Raw genomic sequence first — 25,626 nt, 5'->3', positions numbered from 1 at the left:
ACTCATTCATTCATTCATTCATTCACTCATTCATTCATTCATTCATTCACTCACTCATTCATTCATTCATTCATTCACTCATTCATTCATTCATTCATTCATTCATTCATTCATTCATTCACTCATTCACTCATTCATTCACTCATTCACTCATTCATTCACTCACTCATTCATTCATTCATTCATTTTATTTGCCATTACCAGAAAAAGATTAATCGCCACTGCGCTTGTAAGTTCGGTATTAACCGTGGTATTTAAAGTTGTAATAGCCGCAGCCGGCAAACCGATCACTTCGTTAATGGTAAATGTTGTACACTGTTGGTTTCACCATCAGGTTCAAGCTTTTCTAGCCCACGATACCCAAGTGCTAGTGTCGCCAGTTTATGTAGGATCTGGACAATCTGCGTCCAAGATATATTCATGTATTTTAAAAACAGGCAGAGATTTATTTATTATTTGTGTGACAAAGTACGAGAGAGGTTATACTCAGCTTGATTAAGCATTTTTTCCCCCATAGATTCCAGTAACTGGCGTAGCCCCCTTCGGTCTTTTTGTTTTTACCATTGAAGGCCCCATCAGTTGTCCTTCCTCCCCACTCCTTCCTCGACCACCACAACCATTACCATCAACTCCATCCCTTCCCTCACCAGTGTACAGACCAGCAAAGAAGAAAACCTTAACAATATCGACTGCTAAATGATAACGACGCTCACCAAATTGTGGACTTTGTATCTCCACTTTCTATTTCTATATCTCTTTCGATATCTTAATTATCTATATCTAAAGCGAGGTGGCCTCTTCCCGCTGGTTTCTTGATGTCTCCTCGCCCTCTAATTATAATGGCTGTTGATTAATTTTTTTGTATTGTTAAAAAGTAAATTAAAATAGTTCTAATCATGACTTCTATAAGACCAAAAGAGACAAGAAGAATCAAACGACTTTCTTTCTTGTTTATGTTACAATATTCACTTTGGACTGTCAGCAGTGAAACATGATTTGATAGTATAGTGGAGATTATGATTGTTTTATTAAGCAAATTCATTTCATGGGAACGATAAAATTCAGTTAGCTTATTCAAATAAGAAACGACACTCTATTTTCAAGTTAGTTCATCTCTTTTAACACTGTGAATTTGGTTTCTTACATTTGATTATCTGTAACAGTTCGATGACATCTCTTTTCTTCCTTTCAAATTAGAAAATTCAGCAGCTTATGGATTGTAATTTTTAACGCAGCGTTCGGTACTCAACAGATTTCAAGATTGACCCATTCAGATATAAATCTTACATTGTTTAGAAAGAAAAGCACCTGCTCTTGGCAATTTTTCCGAAAAGTAACCTGAAATTAGCTGCAAGTAAGTTTGAAGAAATCAGTTTGCTCCTGCTACTAAATGAGGGCAGATTTCATGTTGATTTAGGCTGAATGCAGTGTCATTAAGTCAAGAACGAAATAATATGCAGCCTGTCAACGATTAGTGGTTTGCTGCTTTCCTGCGCGAAACCAACCAAAGCTCCTAACTTGAAGACGGCATCTTTCTCACTTACTTATTACTAGATGCAGTAATGAACAAAATGTCAAAATTTCTTTGTAAACTGGAAATGTTCTCTTTAATGACAAGAGATCGGATAAAACGAAGTCTTTCAGCGTGTTTGTTGAAATCAAGCTGAAAATGATTTTGCCTTTTGATGATTGAATTAACTTATATCAACAAACTTTTGAACACTGCAAACATTTATCCTATTATTCATAACTCTTGTAATTTTTCGTGTTAACAATGTAACTTTTGTCATGTTTCAGTAGTTGAATCATTGAAGTCTTAAGCCCAGATAAGGTCTTGGGAAGTTCGTTTACGATCACCATATAATTTTTGTTTTACACCTTTCACGAGAATTTTTGAATTTGATGATTTTATGTTCTTCTGACTCAAATGATTGATGGTATAAATGATGCTTTAAAGGAAATCAACTTGTTAATGTTTTTATAAAATTAACTTATCACGCCATCCCATTACGACAGCAGCATTAAACCAATCAGTGATCTCTGTTCTAAGCTGCATGGTGCATCTGTTTGAAAAACGATATGTCGGGAGGAGCTTCAAAAACTATTCCGTTTTCTGACACTTGTGAAAATGAAAAAATACATTTCTGTCCAATTCGATAATCTAAATTTCTCTAATATCCGTCCATTTTGTCAGACGAGGAAAACATGTTTAAAATATTGTATAAACATTACGTAAACTTTTATACATTGTACATTCAGTGCATGTACACTAAATATTACTTTTTCACGGCAAGCGGTATTGTGAGGCCAATATCTTATAACCGAAAGGGCTGTCATTGTATGTGTGCATTTCTGTTTGGTGGCGACTGGTTTGATTACCTCTCAAAAGACTTATTCTGTCCTGATCTAAACATGAAGCGAATCGTTTTTATTCTTCTGGCAAATTTGCTCTTGGTGGAAGGCCGCAAACTTTCTACATGGGAAGATGATAAAGAAGGAAAACCAAATCGGCTTGCCGAGAGAAAACAAAGGATTTATCAGGTTCGTATCGCTTTCAGTTTAGTATTCTGGGAAAAATTACCTGCAGGTTAATGAAGTAAAAAGTTATTTTGATCTCAATAGTGTTTTTCTCGTATCATTGCTTTTACTTTTCTTACATGTAGTTCTACAAGCTTGAAAAATACACACAGGAAAGTGATTGTGTGTTCTGACAGTATAGCAATTTCTGTTTTCCCTCAATTTCCAGTTCTCTAATCTCCCATTGTTTACAACCTCACAGCAGCTGATTATAGATGGTATAGAATGGGAGGTTTCAGGATAAAATTAAAACACCACATGCATGGTAAAGAAATGGCTGTTTTTATTCCTAAATTAAGTTCTGTGCATCTTTCCGAATACAGTCAGTTTATTTTGGAATTAAAGAGTACCATTTTCATAGTCAGTGGGCTTAAAAAACTGTACTCACCAGTGTTCCTTAGCCTCAATACAAGGCAAAACAGCATGCTGAACTTTTTCCTATTCTAAAACGTCAACCAATAATCGGTGTTACCGAACGGGTTTCTAGTAAACGGTTATATTGATAGACTTAATTTACTGTCGAAAACTTGGGGATTGGTAGCCCAATCTCTCGAGCCAGAGGCTCATGTTAAAAAAACGCTCGACAAAATGAAAATGCTATGGTTTTTCCTTTGATTGATTAGCCTGAGTTTGGGTTATAACTGTAAACTTTGAATTTAAGGCGATGACTAAAAAACTTTGAACCTTACTCATTGTTAGAACTGCAGATCCAATGATGACTGTGAACAGTTTCATTGCTGCTTTGAATTGACCAAAAGCTGTTTCCCGGAAAGAGGAGAAAGAGAGGCTTGTTCGCCGGAGGTATCCAGATGCATCTTCTCTGTAGCTGCTATTATTTGATCTCCTAATGTTCCATCGTAAATCATTGCAACCTAATTCTTACGTTGGCTTATTAGGCTTGAGCATTTTTAAATGAATGTCGAAAGAAGTGGCAGATTACATTCATTTTACTTTACTTCCATATGTGTGTTGTGTAGAAAACTCCTCTCAACCAATCAGACAGAAAGCTAAACCAAAACCAGGTTTAAAGGTCAATCGTGTCAGTCTGACTCTTGATTCTAGAACTGTTGAGTATATCATGTCCCAGATCTTCTATTGAATCCATGTTTTTTTTTCTCTCAAACGGAACAGTTATTTTCCATCATCCGATGTACTTTGTGAGCAAATCAAGATATTTACGGAAGTTTTTTGAAATTATCTTTGACTGATTCGAGAAGTTTATTGCATGTTGGAGATTCTTGAACTCCTGAGATCTTAACAATCCCAACTACCACTCTTATGGTGATATTTCCAGTTAATAGCCATCAACGGCTACGTTTCTGATGAGTAATGAGTGAAAAATTGTGAGGGTAAGTTACGTTAACGTTAATCACTTTTTGAAGTCCGGAAGAGCTCTGATATGTTTAACCAGCAGACAAATGTTTTAACTTATTTTAATAATTTGTCTTCGTTTCTCTCCTCAGGCTCCCTGTCCATGCAAGCCAGGTCTCTCATGTACCCTTATCGGAAAATACTCGGGTCAATCGTTTTACCAATGCTTGAATCCCAACATTCAAAGCGACCCCGATAACATGGCTTGATCTGCCGAACGCACTCCACATCTGTCCGTTTCATTTAGATATGTATCAATAAATGCAAAAAGCGGACTTAATTGTGAGGGTGTCTATACAAATATTTTATTTATCAGATGTAAATCAATTAGCGTTCTGTCTCTCTTGCTGAAATCTGTAAACAAAATGGCTTAAAACATGAGCCTCTCTTGTTGTTGAGTTCTGGACGACTTGTAGATTGATACTTAACCTTTTAACTCCTCTGAGGGACCAAGACAGAATTTCCCCTTACAGTGTCAATACAATATCAAGTAGACAAGTGATGAGAATAAAGAAAAATATCAATCAGGGAATTGTTAGTTGATCCGAGACCAAATTTTCTAAACTAACATTACAAGGATTATATGGCAGACAGTAGTGAAAGGCCTATGATTTCTATGCATGACAGTTGATTCGGGCTTTGTCCTCGTCAAATATCTCGTGATAGAAATCTCGCGCTCATAATCTAATTGTAAAATAAAAGATTAACTCAGTCCGGTCGATTTGCGCATGTCATGGGTCTGTCATGGGCTGCACATACGATATGGTCCTGATCAAGTGAACTGACATTGTTTAAAAATTAGCGTCGATTGCCAACCTATCCCATCAGGAAAAATTTAGATACCTCATGATGTTTGACAAGTATCTACTCTGGCAGTCCAAAGTACAATAATTTTAAATTTAGAATCAAGCTATAGCTAGAGATCTGAGTAACAACCTCAAAGTTGCTGGAATTAAGTCTCTGACCAGTTGTCTGATATGCTTGAAGTCACTCCCTTGAGTCCGAATTTTTAGTGTTCTCGTTTTCACCTGTTTCCCTTTGCTTCTTTTATTGTCCTTTGCTAATTAAAACAATAAGATTTTGGGATTTGAGATGCATGTGTTCATCCCCGTAATCCTTGCCACTGGCAGTCCTGGCAGTCACATGCAAAATCTCAACGGGAAGGCTTCGTAGTTACATCTTTTCTTTGTTCGGAACGGAAAAACGCCGGCAAAGCGAAAGCAATCGTTGGGGTGCTTCCTGTTGGGTACTTCGCAATCAATGATCGAAAAAGAGTACAACAAGATGGTAGACCCTGAAAATGGTAAACGGACAACTGAAATGGAAGGATATTTATCGCGGAGAAGAGATGATTATTTTCCGCTTTTAAAACCTTCAAGGGGCTGATCAGCGTCCCTGGTTCATTACCCTGAACCGATTTCCTGGCCGTCACTATGCGTGTTCAACGTAAAGTTTCCTAAAGAAGTCAAAGAGAAGTGTTAATATAGCTACTCATCCCATTGAAAACCGGTGATTCCATTTTGTTTTTTCGATTCTTTACCTGTCTGTGTTACAATTAAATTAAGTTGATGAGTGTAAATAGTTTGCTATCGTTTTTCGGAATTCAATCATGGCCACGCCTCGCGTAGTCGCCGAATTCAGTTTACATCGAGAAGAAATTCCTATCTGTGGAAAGGACAAACATGAAGGTGCTAGTAGCAATCTTAGTGTGCTTATTTCTTCTAAAAACGTCCTCTAAGGAAATTCAACACGAAGTCGAACACGATAGACAGAAACGTCTCAATTTACCTGATATATACGTAAGTTTCTTTACTCTATAGATCTGGCCCCGGTTGTTCGAAGGTTGGATAACGCTATTACTGTATAAATCTCTATCTGGTGGATAGTGCAGTACCTATTGCCATTGTTTATCCGCTGGATAGCAATTTATCCGTTGGATAGCGTTATCCGCTTTTTTAAATAACTGGGCCCTGGCTATTAGACCCTTGAGACCTTTTGGCAGACAACGGCGTTGTTTTATTCTGCAACGTCTTCTGGATACATCGCTAGAAAGAAAAATTTTACTAACTCGAAAACACTTATGGAAAAAGTACTTTTAGTTCATTAACTTGATTTTAGTTTATTAGCTTGTAGCTTGATTTTTAACAAATATTTCTTAGAACTTCGTGCATGATTTTTTCTTAGGTAACGCGATTACGAAGTTCTTTCCGACGCAGTACAACTCCTCATTCCTAGTCCCCGTCTGTTCTGAGCTTCGTGACACACAAAGCATTACAGTACATCTCAACAAAAGACATCAGGGTGTTGCCTAAATTCTAAATCATGAAAGTATCGCCTGTCTAAGCCATAGGGCCCAGAATTAAATAACTAATGTGCGTAACCAAACTTTTTACTCTAGATTTCAATAAAATTATAAGATTCGGAAAATTTTCAATTTGAGGCCATATAAAAAGTACACGTTCAGTTCTTCAGAGATTCTGGAAACACAGTTATTGAATTTCAGTGTCTCACCTTCTTCAGATCTGTGACACCGATGCAGATTGTGGCAATGAGCGTTGCTGTATTAAATAGATATATCTTAACCAAGCACGAGGGCCGTACTAGGAGAATATCGGCCCGAGGTCTTGACAGTACGGACCGAGCGCAGCGAGGTCCGTACAAAAAAGACCGAGGGCCGATATTCTTCCAGTGCGGTCCCGAGCAAGCTTGGTTAATAAGAGATTTATTATACGACTGAAGTTCAAAGGGACACAAGAGCCGTGTCATTCGGGACCATTCGGAACAGTGCCCGGTCCAATATTTAGAGAATATTGACTGGCAATAGAGCATTTTGATTGGTTGATTTTAGTTATTAGCCCTTTGACTGCCCGAGTCGTGTAATAACTTGGTATTTGTGCCCCCAAAAGGGGACTGGAGGAGTCCTGTAACTTTTCGGTAGGAGTACGAGGATCACTTCTTAGCATGTAAACTAATATATGGCAAGGGAGGATAAATCAAGTCATTTCTTACGAGCTATGCAGAGATTCAAATATTATAATTTTTAAACAGAGGAAAAAATGTTGGCTAACTGTAGCTGGGTTTTAAAGTCCCTTTTCTTAATTTGCTACTATACACTTGCATTTTTGAAGGTTTTAAGAAAATGTTACTCTTTCCATTTTACGGTAAAAATGGATACATTGCCGGCAGGAGATGAATTCTAACACATCGTCATTGAGATCTTGAATATACCTTTGTAAGGTTGCTCATTAGAAAATAAATGTTACACTTTGAAACAGACTTCTTTAAATCACACTTCATAAATTTGAGGAAGTACTTTTTGTGTTGCCTAAGAGTTGAACGCGGTGTTTAAATTCCCAGACTAAAACTAACCTTATTCATTATGTTAAAAACAATGAACGTTTGAAAGTAAAAAATGACGACATTGTAAACGATCACGTACGTACACCATACGTTTTTCAAGATATACATATGATATGGGATTGAGCTGTGATCTTATCTCAATTTGTTATTAATTATAATTCCCTTTGTTTTATTATAGCAATACCACGGATGTGGGTGCAAATCCGGGCTCTACTGTCAGGTGGCAAGGTGTCTTGGTAGTTTTAAATACTATCGTTGTCTTCCACTTCTTCAGTAAAAACATCCATCAAGAAAGCACGCTATGAATGTAGATGCTGTTCACGTGCAGACTGAAAAATACTATGACCAATGTGAAATAAAAATGTGCCAGAGAGGAATAGGGCTATTCAGCGTAATTCAATATAAATGGAGGCCTTTTGTATACCATACCATTATCAAACCTGTTTTTTATTGTTTCTCCAACACCATAATTCAGGGGGGGGGGGGAAGCAGGCGGCACAGAGAAGAAAAAACGTGATGAAGGGGGGAGTGGGGAGAGGGCTATTATCTCCCTTGACCGTTCTCTGATTTATTTGCTACATAAATACATTTCTAGTCGAATTTGTTTTAAGGTACAAACAAACAAAATAAAACCGAACCCTATCCTGTAGTATTTTTGATCTTATTCTCATCTGGCAAATGCTTCTAAATACAACAATGTTGGTCGACAGTAAAGTTAAAAAAGGAAAGAAATGCTAAAATGGAACCTGAATTTACAGAAATTAAAAAACTTTTGACTTGAAAATAAAGGAGAAGCCAAACACTGACAGGTATTGTTGTCTAAAACAAACTCAATTTTTAATCCACGAAAAAGAATATGTACCTGTTTAAATAATACACAGCTGAATAACAGCTGAATATTTTAGTTTAGTGTTTTTTAATTTTTTTGGCGTCCAAAAAGATTCTATTGCACAAGCCTTGTAGATAATGTCCCAAAAAGAAAAGTGAAACAAAAACAGTGTCGCCAACCAAGAACACTGATCATCGAAACAAACAGCACTTGATTTTCATAAAAACTGAATGCCAATAATTATGTTCCCCTTTCGTGGCTATTCATATCAAAATAAACGTTCTTTTCAATAAGCAAGTCACTCCTCCTAGATAATATTGAAACAGAAGTGCAGCTGAAATACTGGCACATTTTGGAAGGTTGGACAATTTTTTGTGTTCGAATTAAATTTATCTTGAATGCAAAACAGCACTGATTTTTTTACGTATAAAATGTCAGTTATAACTTATATTATATTCATATTCACTATTTTTAGGTTCAGTTCTGTATAAAACTTGTTCCAAACCAATATATCTTGGGTTTCTTATAAATGGGTGCTATTTCATCGATAGAGTATTAACAAGTAACTTTTGCAACAAAAATGAATTCTTTTGTTTCGCAAGTGACACAATCTAATAAAGAAACCAAGGTTTTGTAAACAAGCATTTCTTTCTATTTATAAGAGAATTGAGACGACAAAAAAGGCATAAATCGGTTGCAGATTTGTTACCTCTGGCATCGAGAACCATTTGCAAAAAATGAAGGTCTTGGCTGGACTTCTTTTCTTTGTGGCCTTCACTACCAGTTATAAAATCCCAGACGAGCAAGAAAGAGAAAAGAGATTTTTCCTCGGGGTAAGCATTTCTTGTTTTATTGCCTCCATACAAACTCTTTTAAATACAATTTTCTCTTCTTTCAAAACTCCTTTGACTCCAAAAGGGATATTAAAGGTTTTCGTGTCAAAATAAATCACCCTCAAAAACTTGCTTAATAGTTCTCCATGACGTTTTTTCCTTTTGTTGTCAAGGAACAAGAAACTGATTGTGGTACAAAACCACTGCTCTAAGCGCCATTAATATCTAACGAGTAAATGATCAAAAGTGCCAAGTGTCTGAATTCAAACGTGGCAAAAGTTTTATTCTCTCATAAATCTACCCGTTGATGATATATGCATCTCCTTCATTTTTCCGTTTTTTTTTTTCCTTTTCTTCCTTATTTCTGTTTCACCCCTCTTAGAAATGCAAAGTGGACTCGGATTGCATCGGTGCTGAACGCTGCTGCAGTGTAATAGGAACATGTCACAACAAGAGAGGCTTGAACCAGTCATGTAACTTTGTTGTAAGTGATTTTTTTTTAAGTCTAAGTGAAGACAGTTTTATCTGTTAATAAGTTTTTTTTGCGCGTGTAAAAATAAATCCCAGTCAAGAAAAAGAAAGTACTCATTTGGTAGGATTTGAATACAGCATCCACATGCAGTGATCTCAGTTTGTGTTCCTTAATCGCTTGCCAGCTCAACCACTGCGTTATAATTTAAAGACAGTTGATAGTTTTAGATCTTCAATGAAATCATCCTCCCCCTCTACTTCACCTCTCAAAGACAATTTATCTTCCCCCAGGCCTAAACATTTATTCCTTAATTTCACAAGACTGCCGGATCTGAAAAAAAATTTACCGTCACCTAAGGCAAAGCTTTTCCCAGTATGTCCAATATATTTTTACATGAGTCATTTAAAGTTAAGTATAGTACTGGTGCAGTATGGGCCCAATACTTCAAAATCAAGGGCAGGCAAAACAAATCATTTTTATCATCAGCATTAATGACATGTAAAAGAAAAGGGCCTATAGTTTTTCATGGGGTGGATAAGGCCATCCAACGGATAAATCGCTCAAGCGGGTAAGTGATAACCAAACATACTGTGCTATCACTAGGCTCCGGTTGTTCAAAGGCTGGATAACGCTATCCACTAAATTAATCTTTATCCGGTGGATAGCGCGGCTCGTTTTATTAAGACTTATCCACTGGATAGCTATGTATCCGTTGTCTAGCGCTATCTGACTTTAGCAGAGGTCAGTGGTTCGAATCCCGTACAGGCCTGATTTCTTTCAGGTCTGATTTTCGCTATTGCTTAAATAGCGCTATCTACTGCGAGGATCGTGCATCATATGTATCTAATACCGCAGTACAAAATATATGAACTTCATATATTTCATTGTATCTCATTTATCAATTTAACGGGTTTATTACGAATCAACTTAACGGCCTGCTCCCAGTTGGCTTGTTAGCTCAATTGGTAGAGCGCTGTACTAGTATCGCAAAGGTCAGTGGTTCGAATCCCGTACAGGCCTGATTTTTTTCAGGTCTGATTTTCGCTATTACTTAAATAGCGCTATCTACTGCGAGGATCGTGCATCATATGACTTTAGTACGTACAACTAGGCCGTGATAGAGACTTATCCAACGTTGGATAGTGTTGTCCACCTTTCGAGCAATAAGGGCACCTTCATGCAAATTAAGATTTTTTTTCAAGATCCCTCGAAGGTGATTTACCCAAAGTTTCTCAAACCTTTTGCTTCACTGATATGAGTTTCTGAAACCAAAATAATTAGACGAACTAACACCGCTTAAATTGCACTGGCAAGGTGCAGTCTTATAAATGAAACCTTTTTTTTTCGGATGTTAGGTGTTCTTATTTATGATTTATGATTTTTTCAGAAACTCCATAAGTGTGGTTGCCGATCTGGTTTGACCTGCCAGCCAGTTTCATCCATTGCTTCAATTCCTCTCTACCGTCGCTGCCTACCGGCGCCAACTGAGGAGCCAGGCTCGGGTGACTTACCGTGAGGGAATGGTTTTTAGTTTGAAATAAACGGCTGTTGAAAGACATTTCCATGTCCTTATTTTACTATGCGTTGGTATTCCTACCAATCCACCTCAAAATTAATATCTGTTGCTTTAACGAAAATCACTTCCAGGTATATCTTTTTGCCAGAAGGATAAGCCACTTCACATTAATAGGTCCGAACCAACCCACTCAGTTCAATACCCTATCTTTATTACACGACTCGGGCAGTCAGAGGGCCAATAACTAAAATCAACCAATCAAAATGCTCTATTGCCGGTCCAATATTCTCTAAGTATTGGACCGGGCACTGTCCCGAATGGTCCCGAATGATACCGCACTTGTGTCCTTTTGAACTTCAGTCGTATAATAAATCTCTTATTAACCAAGCTTGCTCGGGACCGTACTGGAAAAATATCGGCCCTCGGTCTTTTTTGTACGGACCTTGCTGCGCTCGGTCCGTACTGTCAAGACCTCGGGCCGATATTCTCTCAGTACGGCCCTCGCGCTTGGTCAATAAGATATATATATTGGAATAAGTGGTTAAAGTAGCCCAATTCTCAAGGTGCAAATGAGCGAAAAGTACAATTCCTTTGAAAACGTCGCATTTGTTAATGACTAACCTTTTGAACCTATCAAATTACTCCGTCAGAACCAACTCATTCAGTTCAATGCCCTAACCACTCTTTGCTTTCGACCCGCTTTGCATAGAGGAAAGTGAAATATCTGCTAAGTTTTTTGATCCGAAGGTAGAACAGTAGCTAAGCAGGCATACATGTACCACAGGGAACTCTAATGAGAAAATCAGAAACACAGCCTCAATCATACCACCCTTTTAATGTTTAAATTTCTCATCAAATCACACAATCAGTCCGCATATATTTTACTTTTACAAAAGCGTGACTCCTTGATATGCAATAACAAACAGCAGTTGAGCAATTACTCACGATACCTTAATTTTATACGTACATAGCTAAGTACGATGAAATAATTCTAACAAACTTAAATCCGTAGCTTCTATGATGTAACTCTGATGATGAGAATAACTTAATCGCCAATAAGGTGCAAAATCCTAATTCCCAATCTAACAAGTTGCGGAGATTCTCGTTCGCTTGTAGTTAAACTTGGAATGAGCCTAACAAGCAAGATAAATCTTTCTGCGAGGTTCTTTAAAAAATTCAATACTGAAAGATGTTCTTTGACATACAAGGCGATCACCGAGCTCGTTTCCTTGCTTTAAGCTAAATCTAAAGTATCACAATAGAGTCTTATGTTACAATGGTAAATTTATATGAAGAAAAAATGGTCACCTTTAGTCACATCAATAATTAATGTAAAATGGTCGGTGGCAATGATGGTGATAGCAAACCATTTTAAGACACCTTAGTGACTACAGGCATATATTTTCAGGGATTTTGTTACGTCTGTTGCAGAAATTCTTGGCAAGCGCGATGTTATTCATCAAGGAGGCCTCCTTGTTTAAATCATCCAGTTTGCGTGCTAAAAAGAAATGGAAAATATTAATTTCTATAACAAACAACGAGAATGATGCAGGAGGAGAAAAAGTTTGTGAAGCTTCCACACCACATCACATTACTACATTACAACACAGTACATCACACCTCACAAGCCTACACTGCAATACAGTAGACCACACCACACTTCACTACACCACATCACACCAAACCACGCCACACCTCACCACATCACACCACACTACACTACACTATACTACACTACACTGACTACACCAAACCACACTACGCCCCACCACACTACACCACATCACATCACACCAAACCACGCCACACCACACCACACTACACTACACTACATCACCTTGATACTTGATAAAATTGTTGACGCTTTTTATTCATTGTGTGATTATGCATGGGACTCATCCAGTATAATTTTATATTATCATTATATGCAAGCTACCGTGCAATTCTTTCAAGTAAGCCCCTCTAAATATATATGCCTCCCCCCGAATTTGAAGCACAGAAAAGCCCCTCGGGTGCTAATAACTCTACCCCCTTTTTAATGTAAAATATTGAATCTTTGCCGTCGTGTCTGAAGTTAACGCCCCATTGTTATCACGTTTAAATTCACAAACTTTTTTACACCTATTTCTTTCTAACCACGAGCCTGGCCGACTCTTAATTTACAACACAAATTTTCCTCGAATATCAAACCCTCTGTATATAAGCCCTTCTGATTGGCTCTGAATATATGCGCCTAGAGGATGGCCTTTTTGAAATGACGGACACGATGTGCGCAAGCACCCGGCAATCCAAAAAGGTGAGCCTAAAGCGTCTGGCGGACCGTTACTGCCAGAGCTTACGTCGAGTGAAGCGAATAAGATTATTTCAATTCACCCTAAGCGGGATATTACCCCTCCAGTATAGTTTTCCGACAGTCTACAGGTACACAATCATATTCTTGGCGCATGTAAGAGAGAGGCACTGCGAAGTCTAACCTAGAACAGAACTTAATCGGACCTTGCTAGGACTCGAACCCAACCTCTTGTTCGAGAGCAAAACGTGCTTCCCTTAAGCCCAACTACATTCCAGCCACAACCATTATAAGTGAATAAAGCCACCATATCTCACGTGCGCGTCCTTCATAAATTGTTCTGAAGTGGTAGGTATTTTTGACTTGAAAACTGATTATAAGAGAGTTACACTCAAAGCTCATTACCTAACATTTCATGATCTTTGTTTTGTTTGTATTCTTTTTTAAGTTCCCTGAAACGCGCTGCTGTCTCTATCAGATTACTACCAAATTGTTCCAGGAAATCGAGACCCTCTTCCTCTTCCTTTTCCTCCTCCTCGGTCAGAAGCTCAGAATTAACTGAAACCTGATACCTCACCCTGTTGCCTTCCATAAACCAAAGAACAAATGTGATCACTTCGGTAATGAAATTTTCTTCATGTTATGATTGTAGGGATATTAGTACGAATGAGGCCTAATTGTGCTCTCAGGTCACGTTCACGGCTGATACCAATTGGAGTCATCAACAAAGAGGTTTTGAAAGGGATTCATCTTTTTTAAGTGATGTTCACCCTTACCCAACCAGCCTTGGCCAGAATAGGGCTGTATCAAAAATTAGGAGTGAAGAAAACAAATCGAAAAAAAAACGCTTCACGGGGAACTGGGTTTGTGTGCACACCCAAAAGACTATTAAAATGCAATGATCCCCTATTAATCTATTAGAAAAAGGTTAACCTAGCCCCTATAATTTTGAGAACTTTTGAAGCATTTAGTGGTGGCATGTGGTGAAGTTTGGTGTAGTGTAATGCTGTGTGGTGTAGTGTGGTGTGGTCTGGTGTGGTGTGGTGAAGTGTAGTGCCGTATAGTGTAATGTGGTGTGGGGTGTTGTATTACTTTGTGTGTTGTTGAATTACAAGTGTATTTACTTACCTTCCCTTTGCACAGGTGCTCGTAATGGGCTCTCTTCGGAGGACTCTACAGCTACCTATTGTTGGATTGATGGTTCATCTTGGCAGTTATTTTTACTTTAGGTTACGCTTGCTCAGCTATTAATTGCATGGTCAAATTATTTATCTATCACTAACTCAGCTGATATGACTTAATTGTATTTTTTTCATTAACCTACACTGCAATATCTAAGGGATGTAAAATCTGGAGTAACCTCCCCACTTTATTTAAAAGGTAACGACAATAATATTTTTCTTTGTCATTGCTTCGACTAAAATTTGATGCCCTGATTAATAAGCAATTGCGTAAAGCGATACAAATGCACAGTGGTGATCTCTTGTTATCGTTTAATGACCTTAATAAATGTTTTCTCGAATCATGAGAGGAAATGCTAAGAAGCTGTAAGAAACACAATCAAAAAGAGTTAAAAGGCTGCAAAGCTCACCATACTGTTCCCTCTCTAGCAAAACATAACAAACAGCACATAACCATGAAACTGAACCAATCGACCTTTCCAGCATGAATAGCGGCTGAATAATCCTAAATCATTGACCAGTTCTGCTACACCAAAAGGTCTTTGTTTGTTCTCTACGGTTCGGCCTTACATGAAAATAAAACGTACCGGCAGCAAGCACGTACAAATACCAGGGAAGAGAAATAAAAGTTTCCACGAACAATTTCTTTCAAAAATGAACCCATGAAAGAGAACATACCTGACCATTAGCATCACTGGCGGCCTCCGCTCTCCTCTGCCGCAAACGAAGGGCTTCAAGAGCGCACCATACACTTTTCCATATCCACTCGAGTCCAGCGAGTACGCGCTCAAAAATACATTTGAGGGCATCTTTTGCTTTAGTGAGACATTCCAAAAGCCATTTTCTCAATTTGGTGTAGTCATTTTTTAAAGCGTCCATGCTGTAACAAGTGCCCATCTTGAAAAGAAAGGGGGAAAAAAAGAAAAAAAACTAGCATACAAAGAATCAAACTGGCTAAAATTATGAATTATAATTTGATAAGTTTGTTTGGTACAATTACCTCTTTTCCGCTCGAGTGAAAAAGCAAACGATCACACTATACAAGATCTGTGAATCTGCGCCTGAAGATTTTGTTTAAGGCTAATGTGGTCTTTGACTAAAATATGGGGAGAGTCGGCGTGGGATTTTCCCTGGGGATTGTCCCTCATGTTTACCATTTCGTGATTGGGTGATACCTCGAAGGGATTTGTCCCTTAGGTTTAGGATTTTGTGATTGGTTGATACCCCGAAGGGATTTTCCCACTTAAAATTGAAATTAAAATTCCTAAGGGATTCGTACTTCGTCAGTTCTTGATTCGAAAATACAATAGAATTAAACGAGAAATACTTTATTCATCGTAAGAAGACAAAATGGAGCACAGATAATTTGAACTAGCTGGGTTCTGGTCGATTTAACAAAACCTGATCGAATTAATGGCTCACTTCCGTAAACAACAGAACAAAAGGTTAGAGGTTGGGGATTTTCCCTATCACGTTGAAAGACGATCTCAGCATTTCTTGTTTTGGGATGAGTAAAAAGATAAAACCAGAAATGAATTTGTTCGTCTACAAAAGAAGACACAACAAAGTATAGATACAAGTAACTACTTGGGAGTCATCCGGGTCTTAAACAGAAACTTGATGAATTAATGAGCCCGGTTCCGTCGGAACTCAAAACAGGAAGTTGGTCATTGGGGAAATTCCCCTTCGGGAAAGTCCCTTTGATCCGAGAAAGTCCCTAGTTCATTTGATTGCAAATGACCGTCGCTCAAAGGCCATCGCTTTAGTTTCTCTTCGTCTTTTGAAGTGGTCCACAAATCTGGCGCTAGAATCGAGAAGGAAAGAGGTGGATAATGGAAACATATGGAGAGCCCGAGTGTTGCATTAGGTAGTCTGTTTTCTTTGACAAACGCTCTCCAACAATATTTCCTCCTTTCTTAATGCTAACTTTCTTCATTCCCTTGGATTCTCAGGGAGTCCTTTAATTGTCCACATTTCCAGCGGAACACTTGTGTGATTCACTTCACATGCTGCGATGAGTGGTATCCTTGCCACAAATGCCACAATGACTCCTTGGAAAGGCAAGAGAATGACAAACCATCAGTGGATAATTCAGAAGATAATTTCGTGGAGAGTGATATAGCAGAGGATGGAGGCGATTTGGGAGAGGGTAGTTCAAATGCCACTGGAATTAGCCATGAGCTCGAAGGTAGAAGTTTACTTAAGGACTATCTTGCAGTTTTGAACCTTATTCTCTCTTTTCCAATAACCTATTGAACTGATCTGACTTCGTTTTGTCGACTATAGCTTCCCCACGTACTGTTGCATTCGATGATGCCAAAATGGAGTTAAGAACTAAAAATTCAGATGCACCCAATGGCGAAAACAACAAAACAGCTACTGACTACGAATGCTTGCGAAATGGAGACAACAAGGTGTTGTCAGGAATGGAGGTAGAAAATTCAGTGAGTGAGGAAAACAATCAAAGAGAAAATACTACTCTTTGTGGAAAAGAAGAAGAGGTTTATGTAAATAAGTGAATGCTATTAAGGAGTTTTAAAGTTACTAAGTAAAAACCTATCTACATGATCTGAATAAACTAACAAAATAAGTGCTCTGGATTGGGGTAGGAGGGCCTTCCCCAATCTTTTATGGCTAAGGGCTTAATGTAACCTGGAGTAGTTGTTTTCATGTCAGTATAAAAAAAGAATGTGAGCGTATCTTGCATACTTCTCCCAATTTTTAAAGGAGAGTTTACTTTCAGGGTTAAATAGTCCAAAACTTATCAAATTTATCAAGTCCCATTCCACTCCCATTTTTGAACACTTTTTAGCGTCACCGGTCTCTCTCCATGATATTAAAAAGCTTTCATCCCTTTACTTCCACATATCCTATTTTGTACATCCAACAATTAATACAAATTAATATGGGGCTATATAATGAATACAGTTTACAAAATTTACCTCTAATGCCTCCTTTAAACCACCCCAACACCACCCTTGGGAATGAATGCATTTATAATTTGAATGTGGCCACTCAACCTTAGTCAGTGCAGTTGCAGATTAAAATTAGTTTCCTGGTAATACTCTGAATATTATCATGTTCTTTTTCCTTATGTAACATGCAGAGTGATGCACATGAAACTTCCTCAAACACAGAGACAAGCTTGTCAAAACTTAATGGTTTTGAAGAATGGTGCCTGGTAAGAGAAGAAAGCATTTCCAGGGCAAGGTCTTCTGGGCAAGTAGCAGAAGGTGCTGGAGAATTCAAAGGTTTACAAGTTTAAATTTTATTGTAAAGTAGAGGTTGGCCCCTTTCATTTCGATGTGACTTCTTTTTGCCTTAGATTGGCATAAAATTTCATCCATGTTAGTTATATTTATTTTTACAGAAATTTTAAGATGTACTTTGAATCTTGAGATAGTTACAAACCACCATGGCAAAGTACCATGGCAACGTTTAAACTTCTGCTTTTTTAGAAGAAACAGCTTAAAGTTGATGACATTATGTCCATTGTACCTTAATTTGACTAGGATTCTTAATGGCTCATAACACATGATGTTTGCTTCTTTCTATTCAGAATGGATCTTCCAGAGTTCTCATAAGGCTTAAGTACACACAATCATTTATTTCAACTCAAAAAACAATTTATAAAACAGAGAAACCAAAAAAAGACTAAACAAATAACAAGGCAAAATAGACAAAACAAAGCAACTAACTGATACTGAAGTCATAGGCACATTTGCATTAATCTGTGAGTTTACCATGCTCTGTAGAAGTCATGGTTTCCTCCTCAGTATAGTCTGTCTATCTTTGAACAATCATATGGTAAAATATTTAGGTATAACAGATGATGCATTGGCTAGTGACATAAAGGAAGAAAGTCCAAATACTACTGATGGATCATCAGATCATCTGAAGAACAATGAAGAGATTGGCGTGAGAAAAAATATCATGCAGGGAAATGATGAAAATAATTTCCATCTCTCACTGGCTACTAAAAGGGAGCATGCACTGGTTAAAGCACAAGATGGAAGTCGCCTAAAGTGTATAGCATGCAACCACATACAGTCAAAGGTGATTTCTGTAGTCCACCAAATTTATCCTTATTTGTTAGAGAGATAGATAGCCCTTTTAATTGATTTTCGTGCACAATTTTTGAGGTAGATAGAACTCCTCTTATTTCCATGCCATCAAGTTTACTGGATTTTGACTTTGACATTGTGGAACATTTTTTTGTTGTTCTTGGTTTTTTGCTGTTTTTGAGGTATTGATACCAACATAATTTTTTTGACAGTTTTGTCAGAAGTGTGAAAAGGAGTCATGTGGGAAAACATTTGCCAGCTATTTCTGTCCAGAATGTAAACTTTTGATTGAAAGTGGAGGAAGTGCTAGCCTGCAACCTTACCACTGTGGACTGTGCGGGGTATGCAGGTAAAAAAAATTAACCAAGTCCCTTTTGACATATTTTCCCAGCCATCATCAGATTGTTATCTGCAATGATACTGTAATAAGCCGTTAACAGAGACAGCAGACAACGAGAATAAAAGCAAGTGTAGTTTAATGGCGAACTGGAAACAGAAGGTCAAAACAAGCCTGCCAAGACTGACGGGTAACATGCGTGACGCGTGACGAGCAACAATACGTGTTATGTATTGTCAGCGGTTTGAATGTATGGGCATTAAATCGAGGCTCCCGGTTCTTGTTGGGGGGGGGGGGGGGCGGGGTCCGCCATGTTAGACTACATGTGTTTATTGTGTGGTTTAATCCGCTCAATCGAACCCCTTTTTGAAACCATCGGAGGGTTTATTAATATTCAACACTGGCAACGAGGATGGGATTGACTAACTAACAAAGAATGGCGGCGTGTAATATCAAAATTCAAGGTACAGCTCCGTTCGATTGCAAAGGTAATCGTCTGCACTAGGACCACGTTGGAAGAAATGGCTTCAATCGTTTCAATACTTTCTTGTGGCCACAGGAGTGGTGAACGATGCACAAAAGAAGGCTTTGCTACTTCATACCGCGGGAATAGAGATTCAGGAGTTGTATGAAATGCTAACTGACCCAGGCCCGGAGGTAGAATTCGAAGAGGATCCGGCTAATGATTTCGAGAAAACACTACGCACTCTGAACACGTATTTTGTCACCAAGCTTAACGAATCGTATGAGCGACATGTATTCAGAAGCATGGCTCAACAGCAGAGAGAAACAGTCAGTCAATTCATAGCTAGGCTTAGAGGGCAAGCGCAGAATTGTAATTTTGTAAACCCAGATGTTGACATCAGAGATCAAGTTATCGATAAATGTCGATCATCTGAGTTAAGAAGAAAACTACTGGCAAAGGAGCTGCTCACGCTTCAGAAAGTACAAGAGGTAGCTCAATCGATGGAAGCAGTTGACCTTCAGGCTAAGAAAATGGGAGCTCACGATTATGTATCTTCAACAGAAGAGTCTTTGGGAGTGAATAAAATTGTCTCAATGTCTGATTCAGAGCACCCCAAGCAACAAAAAGGAAAAAAAGGCGAGGCCGATGCTACCGGTGTGGTCAAGAGGGACATTTTAGCAAGGATAAGAGTTGCCCAGCTCGCCAAAGTGTATGTACGAGGTGTAAGAAAGTGAGTCATTATGCAAGTGTATGCAAGACGAAACTAAGGAATGATTCAGCATATGGGAATAAGTCAAGTGGTAGAGAGATAGAGCTTGGAGTGACAGTATCTGCCAGAAGTGGTCGAGGAGGACATGGCAAACATGGAGGATGATGAAGTTCTAGGCATTTTTGCAGCGAGAAGGTCTGGCAAAGATGGACATACCCTGATTTATGTGTCGGTTAGGTTGGATCAAAAGAGTTGTAAAATGCAATTGGATACCGGAGCCACAGTGTCTATTCTTCCTAAGGTCCTGTATGACCAGCAGTTTAACCAGTGGCCCTTACGTGGTACCAAGATCAAGTTGAAGGTTTACAATGGTGTCCGAATTCCGGTCTATGGTGAAGTTCATTTGCCTGTGGTCTATGAACAACAGGAATTGGTACTACCTTTGATTGTTGTAGACGGAGACGGCCCTCCACTATTAGGCAGAAACTGGTTGGAGTAACTGAAGTTAAATTGGCGTAACATCTTTCATGTGAGTAAGGTGGACACCTTTTCTGCTGTCCTGGATCGTCATAAAAGGGGTTCGATAAGGAAACCATCAAAGGTTTTACGACAGATATAAAGTTGCAAGCTGGTGCGAAACCGATATTTTGCAAAGTTCGTCCGGTTCCTTATGCATTACGCACAAAGGTGGAAGAAGAATTGGACCGTTTGGAGAACTTAGGAGTCGTAAAGAAGGTGGAACGGAGTGACTGGCTTCTCCTATTTTCTGTGCCTAAAAAAGATGAAAGTATACGCATCTGTGGTGATTTCAAGGTGTCAGTGAATCAGGTACTTCTAGACATCCCTTACCCACTGCCAGACACTGAAAATATATTTGCCACATTGGGAAGTGGAACGGTGTTCAGCAAGATCGATTTGTCAAATGCCTATCAGCAAATGGAACTGAGCACGAATAGCCAACAATACCTGACTGTGAACATTCACGAAGGAATGTATGCATATCAACGCCTAACCTATGGTATCACCTCTGTCCCTGTACTCTTTCAGTCGACTATGGATCAAATATTACAGGGAATGAATACTGTGCGTTGTTGTATCGATGACATCATAATCAGAACAGATCTCCATGAACACTTGCAAGTACTAGATGAGGTGTTGACCCGGCTGGAGAGGCATGGCATATTATCTAAGAAGTCTAAGTGTGAGTTCATGGTACCAAGTATAAAGTTCCAAGGTTACCGTGTAGACGGAGAAAGCCGACATCCCACAGACGAGAAAATTATAGCTATTGGCGAAGCACCGACTCCACAGAACGTAGCAGAACTCCGTTCTTACTTAGGGCTGCTAAACTACTATGGACACTCCATTCCTAATCTTTCCACCTTGCTTCAACCATTACATGAACTGCTTCAAAAAGATGTGAAATGGGAGTGGTCCAAAGAGTGTGAAGAAGCTTTCCAGTGAAGTCAATCTGAGCTTATGGCCGGTCGCGTATTGGTTCCATATGTTGGCCAAATTATGTAATCATTGACGAACTGAAACCATACTTCATGCGAAGACACGAGTTATCAGTTGACCAAGGATGTTTCTTATGGGGAATGCGTGTTGTCATTCGTCATCGCTTAGAAACTGACTGTTGCAGGAATTACACGAAGAACATCCTGGTATTGTTATAATGAAAGCAATAGCCCAAAGTTACATTTGGTGGCCAAATTTGAATGTGGAAATTGAGTTGACTGGGAAAACTTGCGAAGTTTGTCAAGCAGTGCGGAACTCACCCCCTAGTATACCATTGTGCCCATGGAGATGGCCTACTCGGGTGTGGCAAAGAGTACATATTGATTTCGCAGAGAAAGATTATAATTACTTCCTTGGATTTATTGACAACCATTCCAAGTGGATAGAGGTGGCACACATGAGATCTACTACTGCCCAAAGCACTATTGACCAAATGAAACTATGGTTTGCGGCATGTGGATTGCCAGAAGAGGTTATCTCAGATAACGGACCTCTACTCATTTCCCAGGAATTCACAGATTTCCTTAAACGGAATGGAGTTAAACAAATACTGGTACCTCCCTACTATCCGTCGACCAATGGGGCGGCAGAGCGCAAAGTACAGATCTTAAAAAGAGCGTTGCGCAAACATGCTGAAAGTGTGAAAAGAAGTGGTAAGGAACGATCACTGAAAAACCAACTAGCTAACTGCTGTTTCAGTACAGAAACACTCCTCATTGAGTGACAGGAGTAAAACCATCCGAATTGTTCTTGAAAGGCAAACCTCGCACCGAGTTTAGTATTCTCTTACCAAACACGGAAGAGCAATTGCTGAACCAGCAAGGCAGATAACAGCGGCAGCACAATAAGAGACATGTCAAATTGCGTGAACTGTCACCACGTGACTCAGGGAGGAATGGAGAAGTGGATTCCATGTAGAGTGATAAGACGGTTGGGACTGTTCACCTACCTGGTGAGAGTTGGTCGCCAACTGCGTTATGTTCACATTGATCATCTCCTGGAGACGGAGCGTGTAAATTGTGAAGAGGCTTTTGAGGAAGAGAGTCCTGAGGAGTCATCAGTTCCATTGTCAGGATCGAGTACAGCACCAACAGTGTCAGGATCGAGTACGCTACCGTCACCATATGGTAGTGTTTCAAAGGAAACTTAAGACCAACCCGCTGAGAATCAGAAACTTGTGGCTGAACCAATTCTTTAGTCTTCAACTCCAGACCCTCCAGCAACTCAAGAGCCAATTCTTATGTCTCCAGAGCGGATTTCTGTTGCAGTTCCAGAGTTAAAACTACCATCACCAGTAAAACGCCAAAGCGAGACTAGTCCAAGGAAGGCACCCGTGAAAGCTGAGCGTAGATACCCAGCCCGAGAGAAAAGCCCCAGATAGGCTCAACTTGTGACTTTAAGAACATTTAAGGCTAAGAATGCTATCTACTCTCAGTTGAGATTTTGTTGATATTTGAAAGTTGAAGTTTATTATACCCCTGTATCATTTGGTGTTTCTTTCTTTTTTTTTGGACACGTTTTCAAAAAGGGGGAGGAAGTGTTATGTATTGTCAGCGGTTTGTATGTTTGGGCATTAAATCGAGGCTCCCTGTTTTTGTGGGGGTCCGCCATGTTAGACACCATGTGTTTATTGTGTGTGGTTTAATCCGCTCAATCGAACCTTTTTTTGAAACCATCGGAGGGTTTCTTAATATTCAACAAAACGTACATAAGTATCCATCTCCGTTGTAACATTATTCTACCCCTCTTCCTCTCTTCCTACGTTGTCTATATCCCTTCCCTGTATTCTCTCTTCATCTTATGTTCTTACATTCCTTTTTCCTTGTCCTTAATATCTTGTTTATTGTAAGTCTTTTTTTCGTTGTTTTTGTTGTTATTATTTGCACTTGGCCTTCTTTTCGATCCTCTTTACGTCTTCTTCTCTCCTTCCTTCCTCTTGGTCTTCATTTTCAACCTTCTTCATCTGATTAGTTTTCACCAATACCATCATCATCATAACAATTATGCTACCACCCTCTATCATCGTCATTGTCATCATCATCGTCATAGTTATCATCATTATCATTATCATCATCATCACAGATATCACAATGAAGTTTTCTTTTTCTTCTCATCTTCTCTATACTCCTCTTCCACCACTGATAGAATATCTCAGTATTTGTAATGACGCCTTACCACTTAAGTTGTTATTCAAGGATGGTGCATCCTTTGAATTTGTCATATTCTGTTTCTATTCTTTGAAGGTTAAACAAGGGGGAAAACTTCCATTGTAGAACGTGTAATGTTTGTATGCCCCTTTCTCTGAGAGATCATAAGTGTTTTGACAATAGAGGTCACGATCCTTGTGCAATATGCCTGGAGGTAGGTGATATTCCTTTTAATACAATCCCTAATTTTCAAAACTTGGAACATAGTTTGAGTGATTGATTGATAGGTTGTGACGAATTTTCTTTAATTTTCATTTTGACTCCAAGGATAATACTTTAGGTAGAATTCAGGTATTCAAAATCTATTGCATTCAGAGAGGCTTCCTTTTCATGATAACTATCATGTGCAGATATATTTTTAACGAATGGTCTGACTTGTAAACGCATTTCATTGCTTTTTACCTAATGTAGGATGTATTAATGGACACTGACTAACGCATAAATTGTGTCACCAAGTACAACTGTTTGCTTCTTTTTTACATTAAACAAATATATACTATGTTGCCGTGAGTCGGTTCAGGGATATATCAGAGTTATCTTCAACCACATTTGTTATCATCTGTGATATATTACTGAGCAGAAGCACGGCAATTATATTTAGCAAGTAAATAATCTAACTAAATCCAATGAGAAATTTCAATTGTCACTTGCCCACTCTAATAATTATGAATTTTTTTTTTTTTCAATTTGAACTTGAGTTTTGTTTTGATCCTCCCAGGAAGTTTTCTCAGGAGCTGTTATTCTCCCTTGTTTTCATATGATTCATGAGGATTGTGGTGTAAAGCTTATTCTCTCAGGAAGGTAGGAAAAGAGGGTTTTTTCCCGGGCGAAATAATCCGTAGGCATCATGATATTCTCAACCCTGCTAACTTAAATTTGCCTCTTATATCAAATGCTTTCTAAATGAATAGCATTAAAACATATTTGGATCTTTATGCTAATCTTCCATCGTACTCTCTCGTTCAATAATTGCGAATTCATCGTAAAAAATATCGCGACATTCAATCCAAATCAGCTTTATCTTTGGCAAAAGAAAGAAAAGTTCTGTAGATGATTGTTATCTGACAATCTTGTAGAAAACAACTGATAAACAAGAAAGCAATTACGTTCAATATGACGTACACATAGAATTTGATGAGAGGAAGTTAATATGATCCAATTTAACGAACTCGTGTTTTCTCATCTTCTGAGTAAGATTATTAATTTACATGAAACGCGGGCGAGCATTACGCGCTGTGATTTTTTTGCGAATTCTCTTGACCTAAGATAAGGAGTAAAATGATTGGATGACTAATGTGACATGTCACTCGATTTCAGTGACACATGCCCAATGTGTCGAGGCGCCATCATGCAGAATAAAGAAGCTGGACTTGTTGTTGAAGAATCCCAAACAAGCCGCGAAGTTGCCTCCAACAGTGGAATTTTAACCAGAATTGGGGATGTTTTCCGTACAGCTACTTCTAACTTAGTAAAAACAATCTCTTGTCGCACTCAGCGTGCCACTCCGAATGAAATGAGCACTGCGCCAGTGTCACAACACGTTACGACCCCTATCGGATTTGGACTCCGCGGTCCAAATCCGGTACCGGATCACGACCACCCCGGTCAAAATCTGCTAACGGACATGAATCCCCTTTTCCAGATTTTGGACTCTTGCTTTAAAGCATCGTTTGTTTCATGCAACCTTGGCCCTAATCCTCAAACCCAACGCTAATCCTAACCCTAACCCTAACCCTAACCCTAAACCCTAATCTTTGTTTTCAGTGCATGTACTTTAGTGCCTAAAGAGAGAGGGTAGTGGACAACAAATAAATGATTATGATGGGCTATATCTTGAACTTTCAGGCTAGAAGGTGTTTTCTTCTTTCTTCGCGATACCTCAGTTTTGTTACTGCA

At 38.8% G+C, this 25,626-nt stretch overlaps 4 protein-coding genes and 1 pseudogene across 7 annotated transcripts; 4 read left to right on the top strand and 1 right to left on the bottom strand.

Annotated features, from left to right (window-relative positions):
* The first annotated feature begins 2,160 nt into the window (after positions 1 to 2,160).
* Positions 2,161 to 4,346, top strand: LOC111326985 (uncharacterized). Its single transcript, XM_022931087.2, has 3 exons — positions 2,161 to 2,541; positions 3,277 to 3,378; positions 4,041 to 4,346. Exons 1-3 carry the CDS (start codon positions 2,206 to 2,208, stop codon positions 4,155 to 4,157), a joined length of 555 nt encoding a protein of 184 aa, XP_022786822.1. The 5' UTR covers positions 2,161 to 2,205; the 3' UTR covers positions 4,158 to 4,346.
* A 1,284-nt stretch (positions 4,347 to 5,630) lies between these two features.
* On the top strand, positions 5,631 to 7,585 carry LOC148717397 (uncharacterized; annotated as a pseudogene).
* A 1,223-nt stretch (positions 7,586 to 8,808) lies between these two features.
* Positions 8,809 to 11,000, top strand: LOC111326987 (uncharacterized). The gene is made up of 3 exons (XM_022931089.2): positions 8,809 to 8,970; positions 9,353 to 9,454; positions 10,830 to 11,000. The coding sequence occupies exons 1-3, from the start codon at positions 8,875 to 8,877 to the stop codon at positions 10,956 to 10,958; spliced, it is 327 nt and encodes a 108-aa protein (XP_022786824.2). The 5' UTR covers positions 8,809 to 8,874; the 3' UTR covers positions 10,959 to 11,000.
* A 776-nt stretch (positions 11,001 to 11,776) lies between these two features.
* Positions 11,777 to 15,531, bottom strand: LOC111346735 (uncharacterized). Its single transcript, XM_088742208.1, has 5 exons — positions 15,430 to 15,531; positions 15,108 to 15,326; positions 14,377 to 14,431; positions 13,654 to 13,833; positions 11,777 to 12,456 (listed from the first exon to the last, which is right to left on the bottom strand). Exons 2-5 carry the CDS (start codon positions 15,324 to 15,326, stop codon positions 12,347 to 12,349), a joined length of 564 nt encoding a protein of 187 aa, XP_088598334.1. The 5' UTR covers positions 15,430 to 15,531; the 3' UTR covers positions 11,777 to 12,346.
* Positions 15,532 to 16,151: 620 nt separating this feature from the next.
* Positions 16,152 to 25,568, top strand: LOC111346733 (uncharacterized). 4 transcript variants are annotated; one of them, XM_088743754.1, is made up of 9 exons: positions 16,152 to 16,296; positions 16,382 to 16,617; positions 16,716 to 16,861; positions 17,536 to 17,662; positions 18,250 to 18,485; positions 18,706 to 18,842; positions 23,767 to 23,884; positions 24,449 to 24,531; positions 25,048 to 25,568. In XM_088743754.1, exons 1-9 carry the CDS (start codon positions 16,262 to 16,264, stop codon positions 25,442 to 25,444), a joined length of 1,515 nt encoding a protein of 504 aa, XP_088599880.1. In that variant the 5' UTR covers positions 16,152 to 16,261; the 3' UTR covers positions 25,445 to 25,568. The 4 variants fall into 4 exon arrangements, with proteins under 4 accessions (XP_088599880.1, XP_022809742.2, XP_088599879.1 ...); XM_022954007.2 differs by having other exon boundaries at positions 17,536 to 17,680; XM_088743753.1 differs by having other exon boundaries at positions 16,716 to 16,930.
* Positions 25,569 to 25,626: the final 58 nt, after the last annotated feature.

Source organism: Stylophora pistillata, chromosome 13 (genome assembly GCF_964205215.1).
Source record: "Stylophora pistillata chromosome 13, jaStyPist1.2, whole genome shotgun sequence".
In the NCBI taxonomy this organism is placed as follows: Eukaryota; Metazoa; Cnidaria; class Anthozoa; order Scleractinia; family Pocilloporidae; genus Stylophora; species Stylophora pistillata.
The sequence above is the reverse complement of the archived record's forward strand: the minus strand, read 5'-3'. Positions and strand labels throughout refer to the sequence as shown.

What these genes read in the sequence shown, in the direction of transcription:
- LOC111326985 (XM_022931087.2), top strand. Translation starts at nt 2,206, where the DNA reads ATGTTTAAAATATTGTATAAACATTACGTAAACTTTTATACATTGTAC. An exon ending in GAAAACAAAGGATTTATCAG is followed by an intron (nt 2,542 to 3,276) that starts GTTCGTATCGCT and finishes ACTCATTGTTAG; the next exon opens with AACTGCAGATCCAATGATGA. An exon ending in GAGAGGCTTGTTCGCCGGAG is followed by an intron (nt 3,379 to 4,040) that starts GTATCCAGATGC and finishes TTCTCTCCTCAG; the next exon opens with GCTCCCTGTCCATGCAAGCC.
- LOC111326987 (XM_022931089.2), top strand. Translation starts at nt 8,875, where the DNA reads ATGAAGGTCTTGGCTGGACTTCTTTTCTTTGTGGCCTTCACTACCAGT. An exon ending in AAAAGAGATTTTTCCTCGGG is followed by an intron (nt 8,971 to 9,352) that starts GTAAGCATTTCT and finishes CACCCCTCTTAG; the next exon opens with AAATGCAAAGTGGACTCGGA. An exon ending in ACCAGTCATGTAACTTTGTT is followed by an intron (nt 9,455 to 10,829) that starts GTAAGTGATTTT and finishes TGATTTTTTCAG; the next exon opens with AAACTCCATAAGTGTGGTTG.
- LOC111346735 (XM_088742208.1), bottom strand. Translation starts at nt 15,326, where the DNA reads ATGGGCACTTGTTACAGCATGGACGCTTTAAAAAATGACTACACCAAA. An exon ending in CCAGTGATGCTAATGGTCAG is followed by an intron (nt 14,432 to 15,107) that starts GTATGTTCTCTT and finishes ATCCAACAATAG; the next exon opens with GTAGCTGTAGAGTCCTCCGA. An exon ending in AGCACCTGTGCAAAGGGAAG is followed by an intron (nt 13,834 to 14,376) that starts GTAAGTAAATAC and finishes GGTTTATGGAAG; the next exon opens with GCAACAGGGTGAGGTATCAG.
- LOC111346733 (XM_022954005.2), top strand. Translation starts at nt 16,262, where the DNA reads ATGGAAACATATGGAGAGCCCGAGTGTTGCATTAG. An exon ending in TTTGTGGAAAAGAAGAAGAG is followed by an intron (nt 16,931 to 17,535) that starts GTTTATGTAAAT and finishes TGTAACATGCAG; the next exon opens with AGTGATGCACATGAAACTTC. An exon ending in GGACTGTGCGGGGTATGCAG is followed by an intron (nt 18,843 to 23,766) that starts GTAAAAAAAATT and finishes TATTCTTTGAAG; the next exon opens with GTTAAACAAGGGGGAAAACT.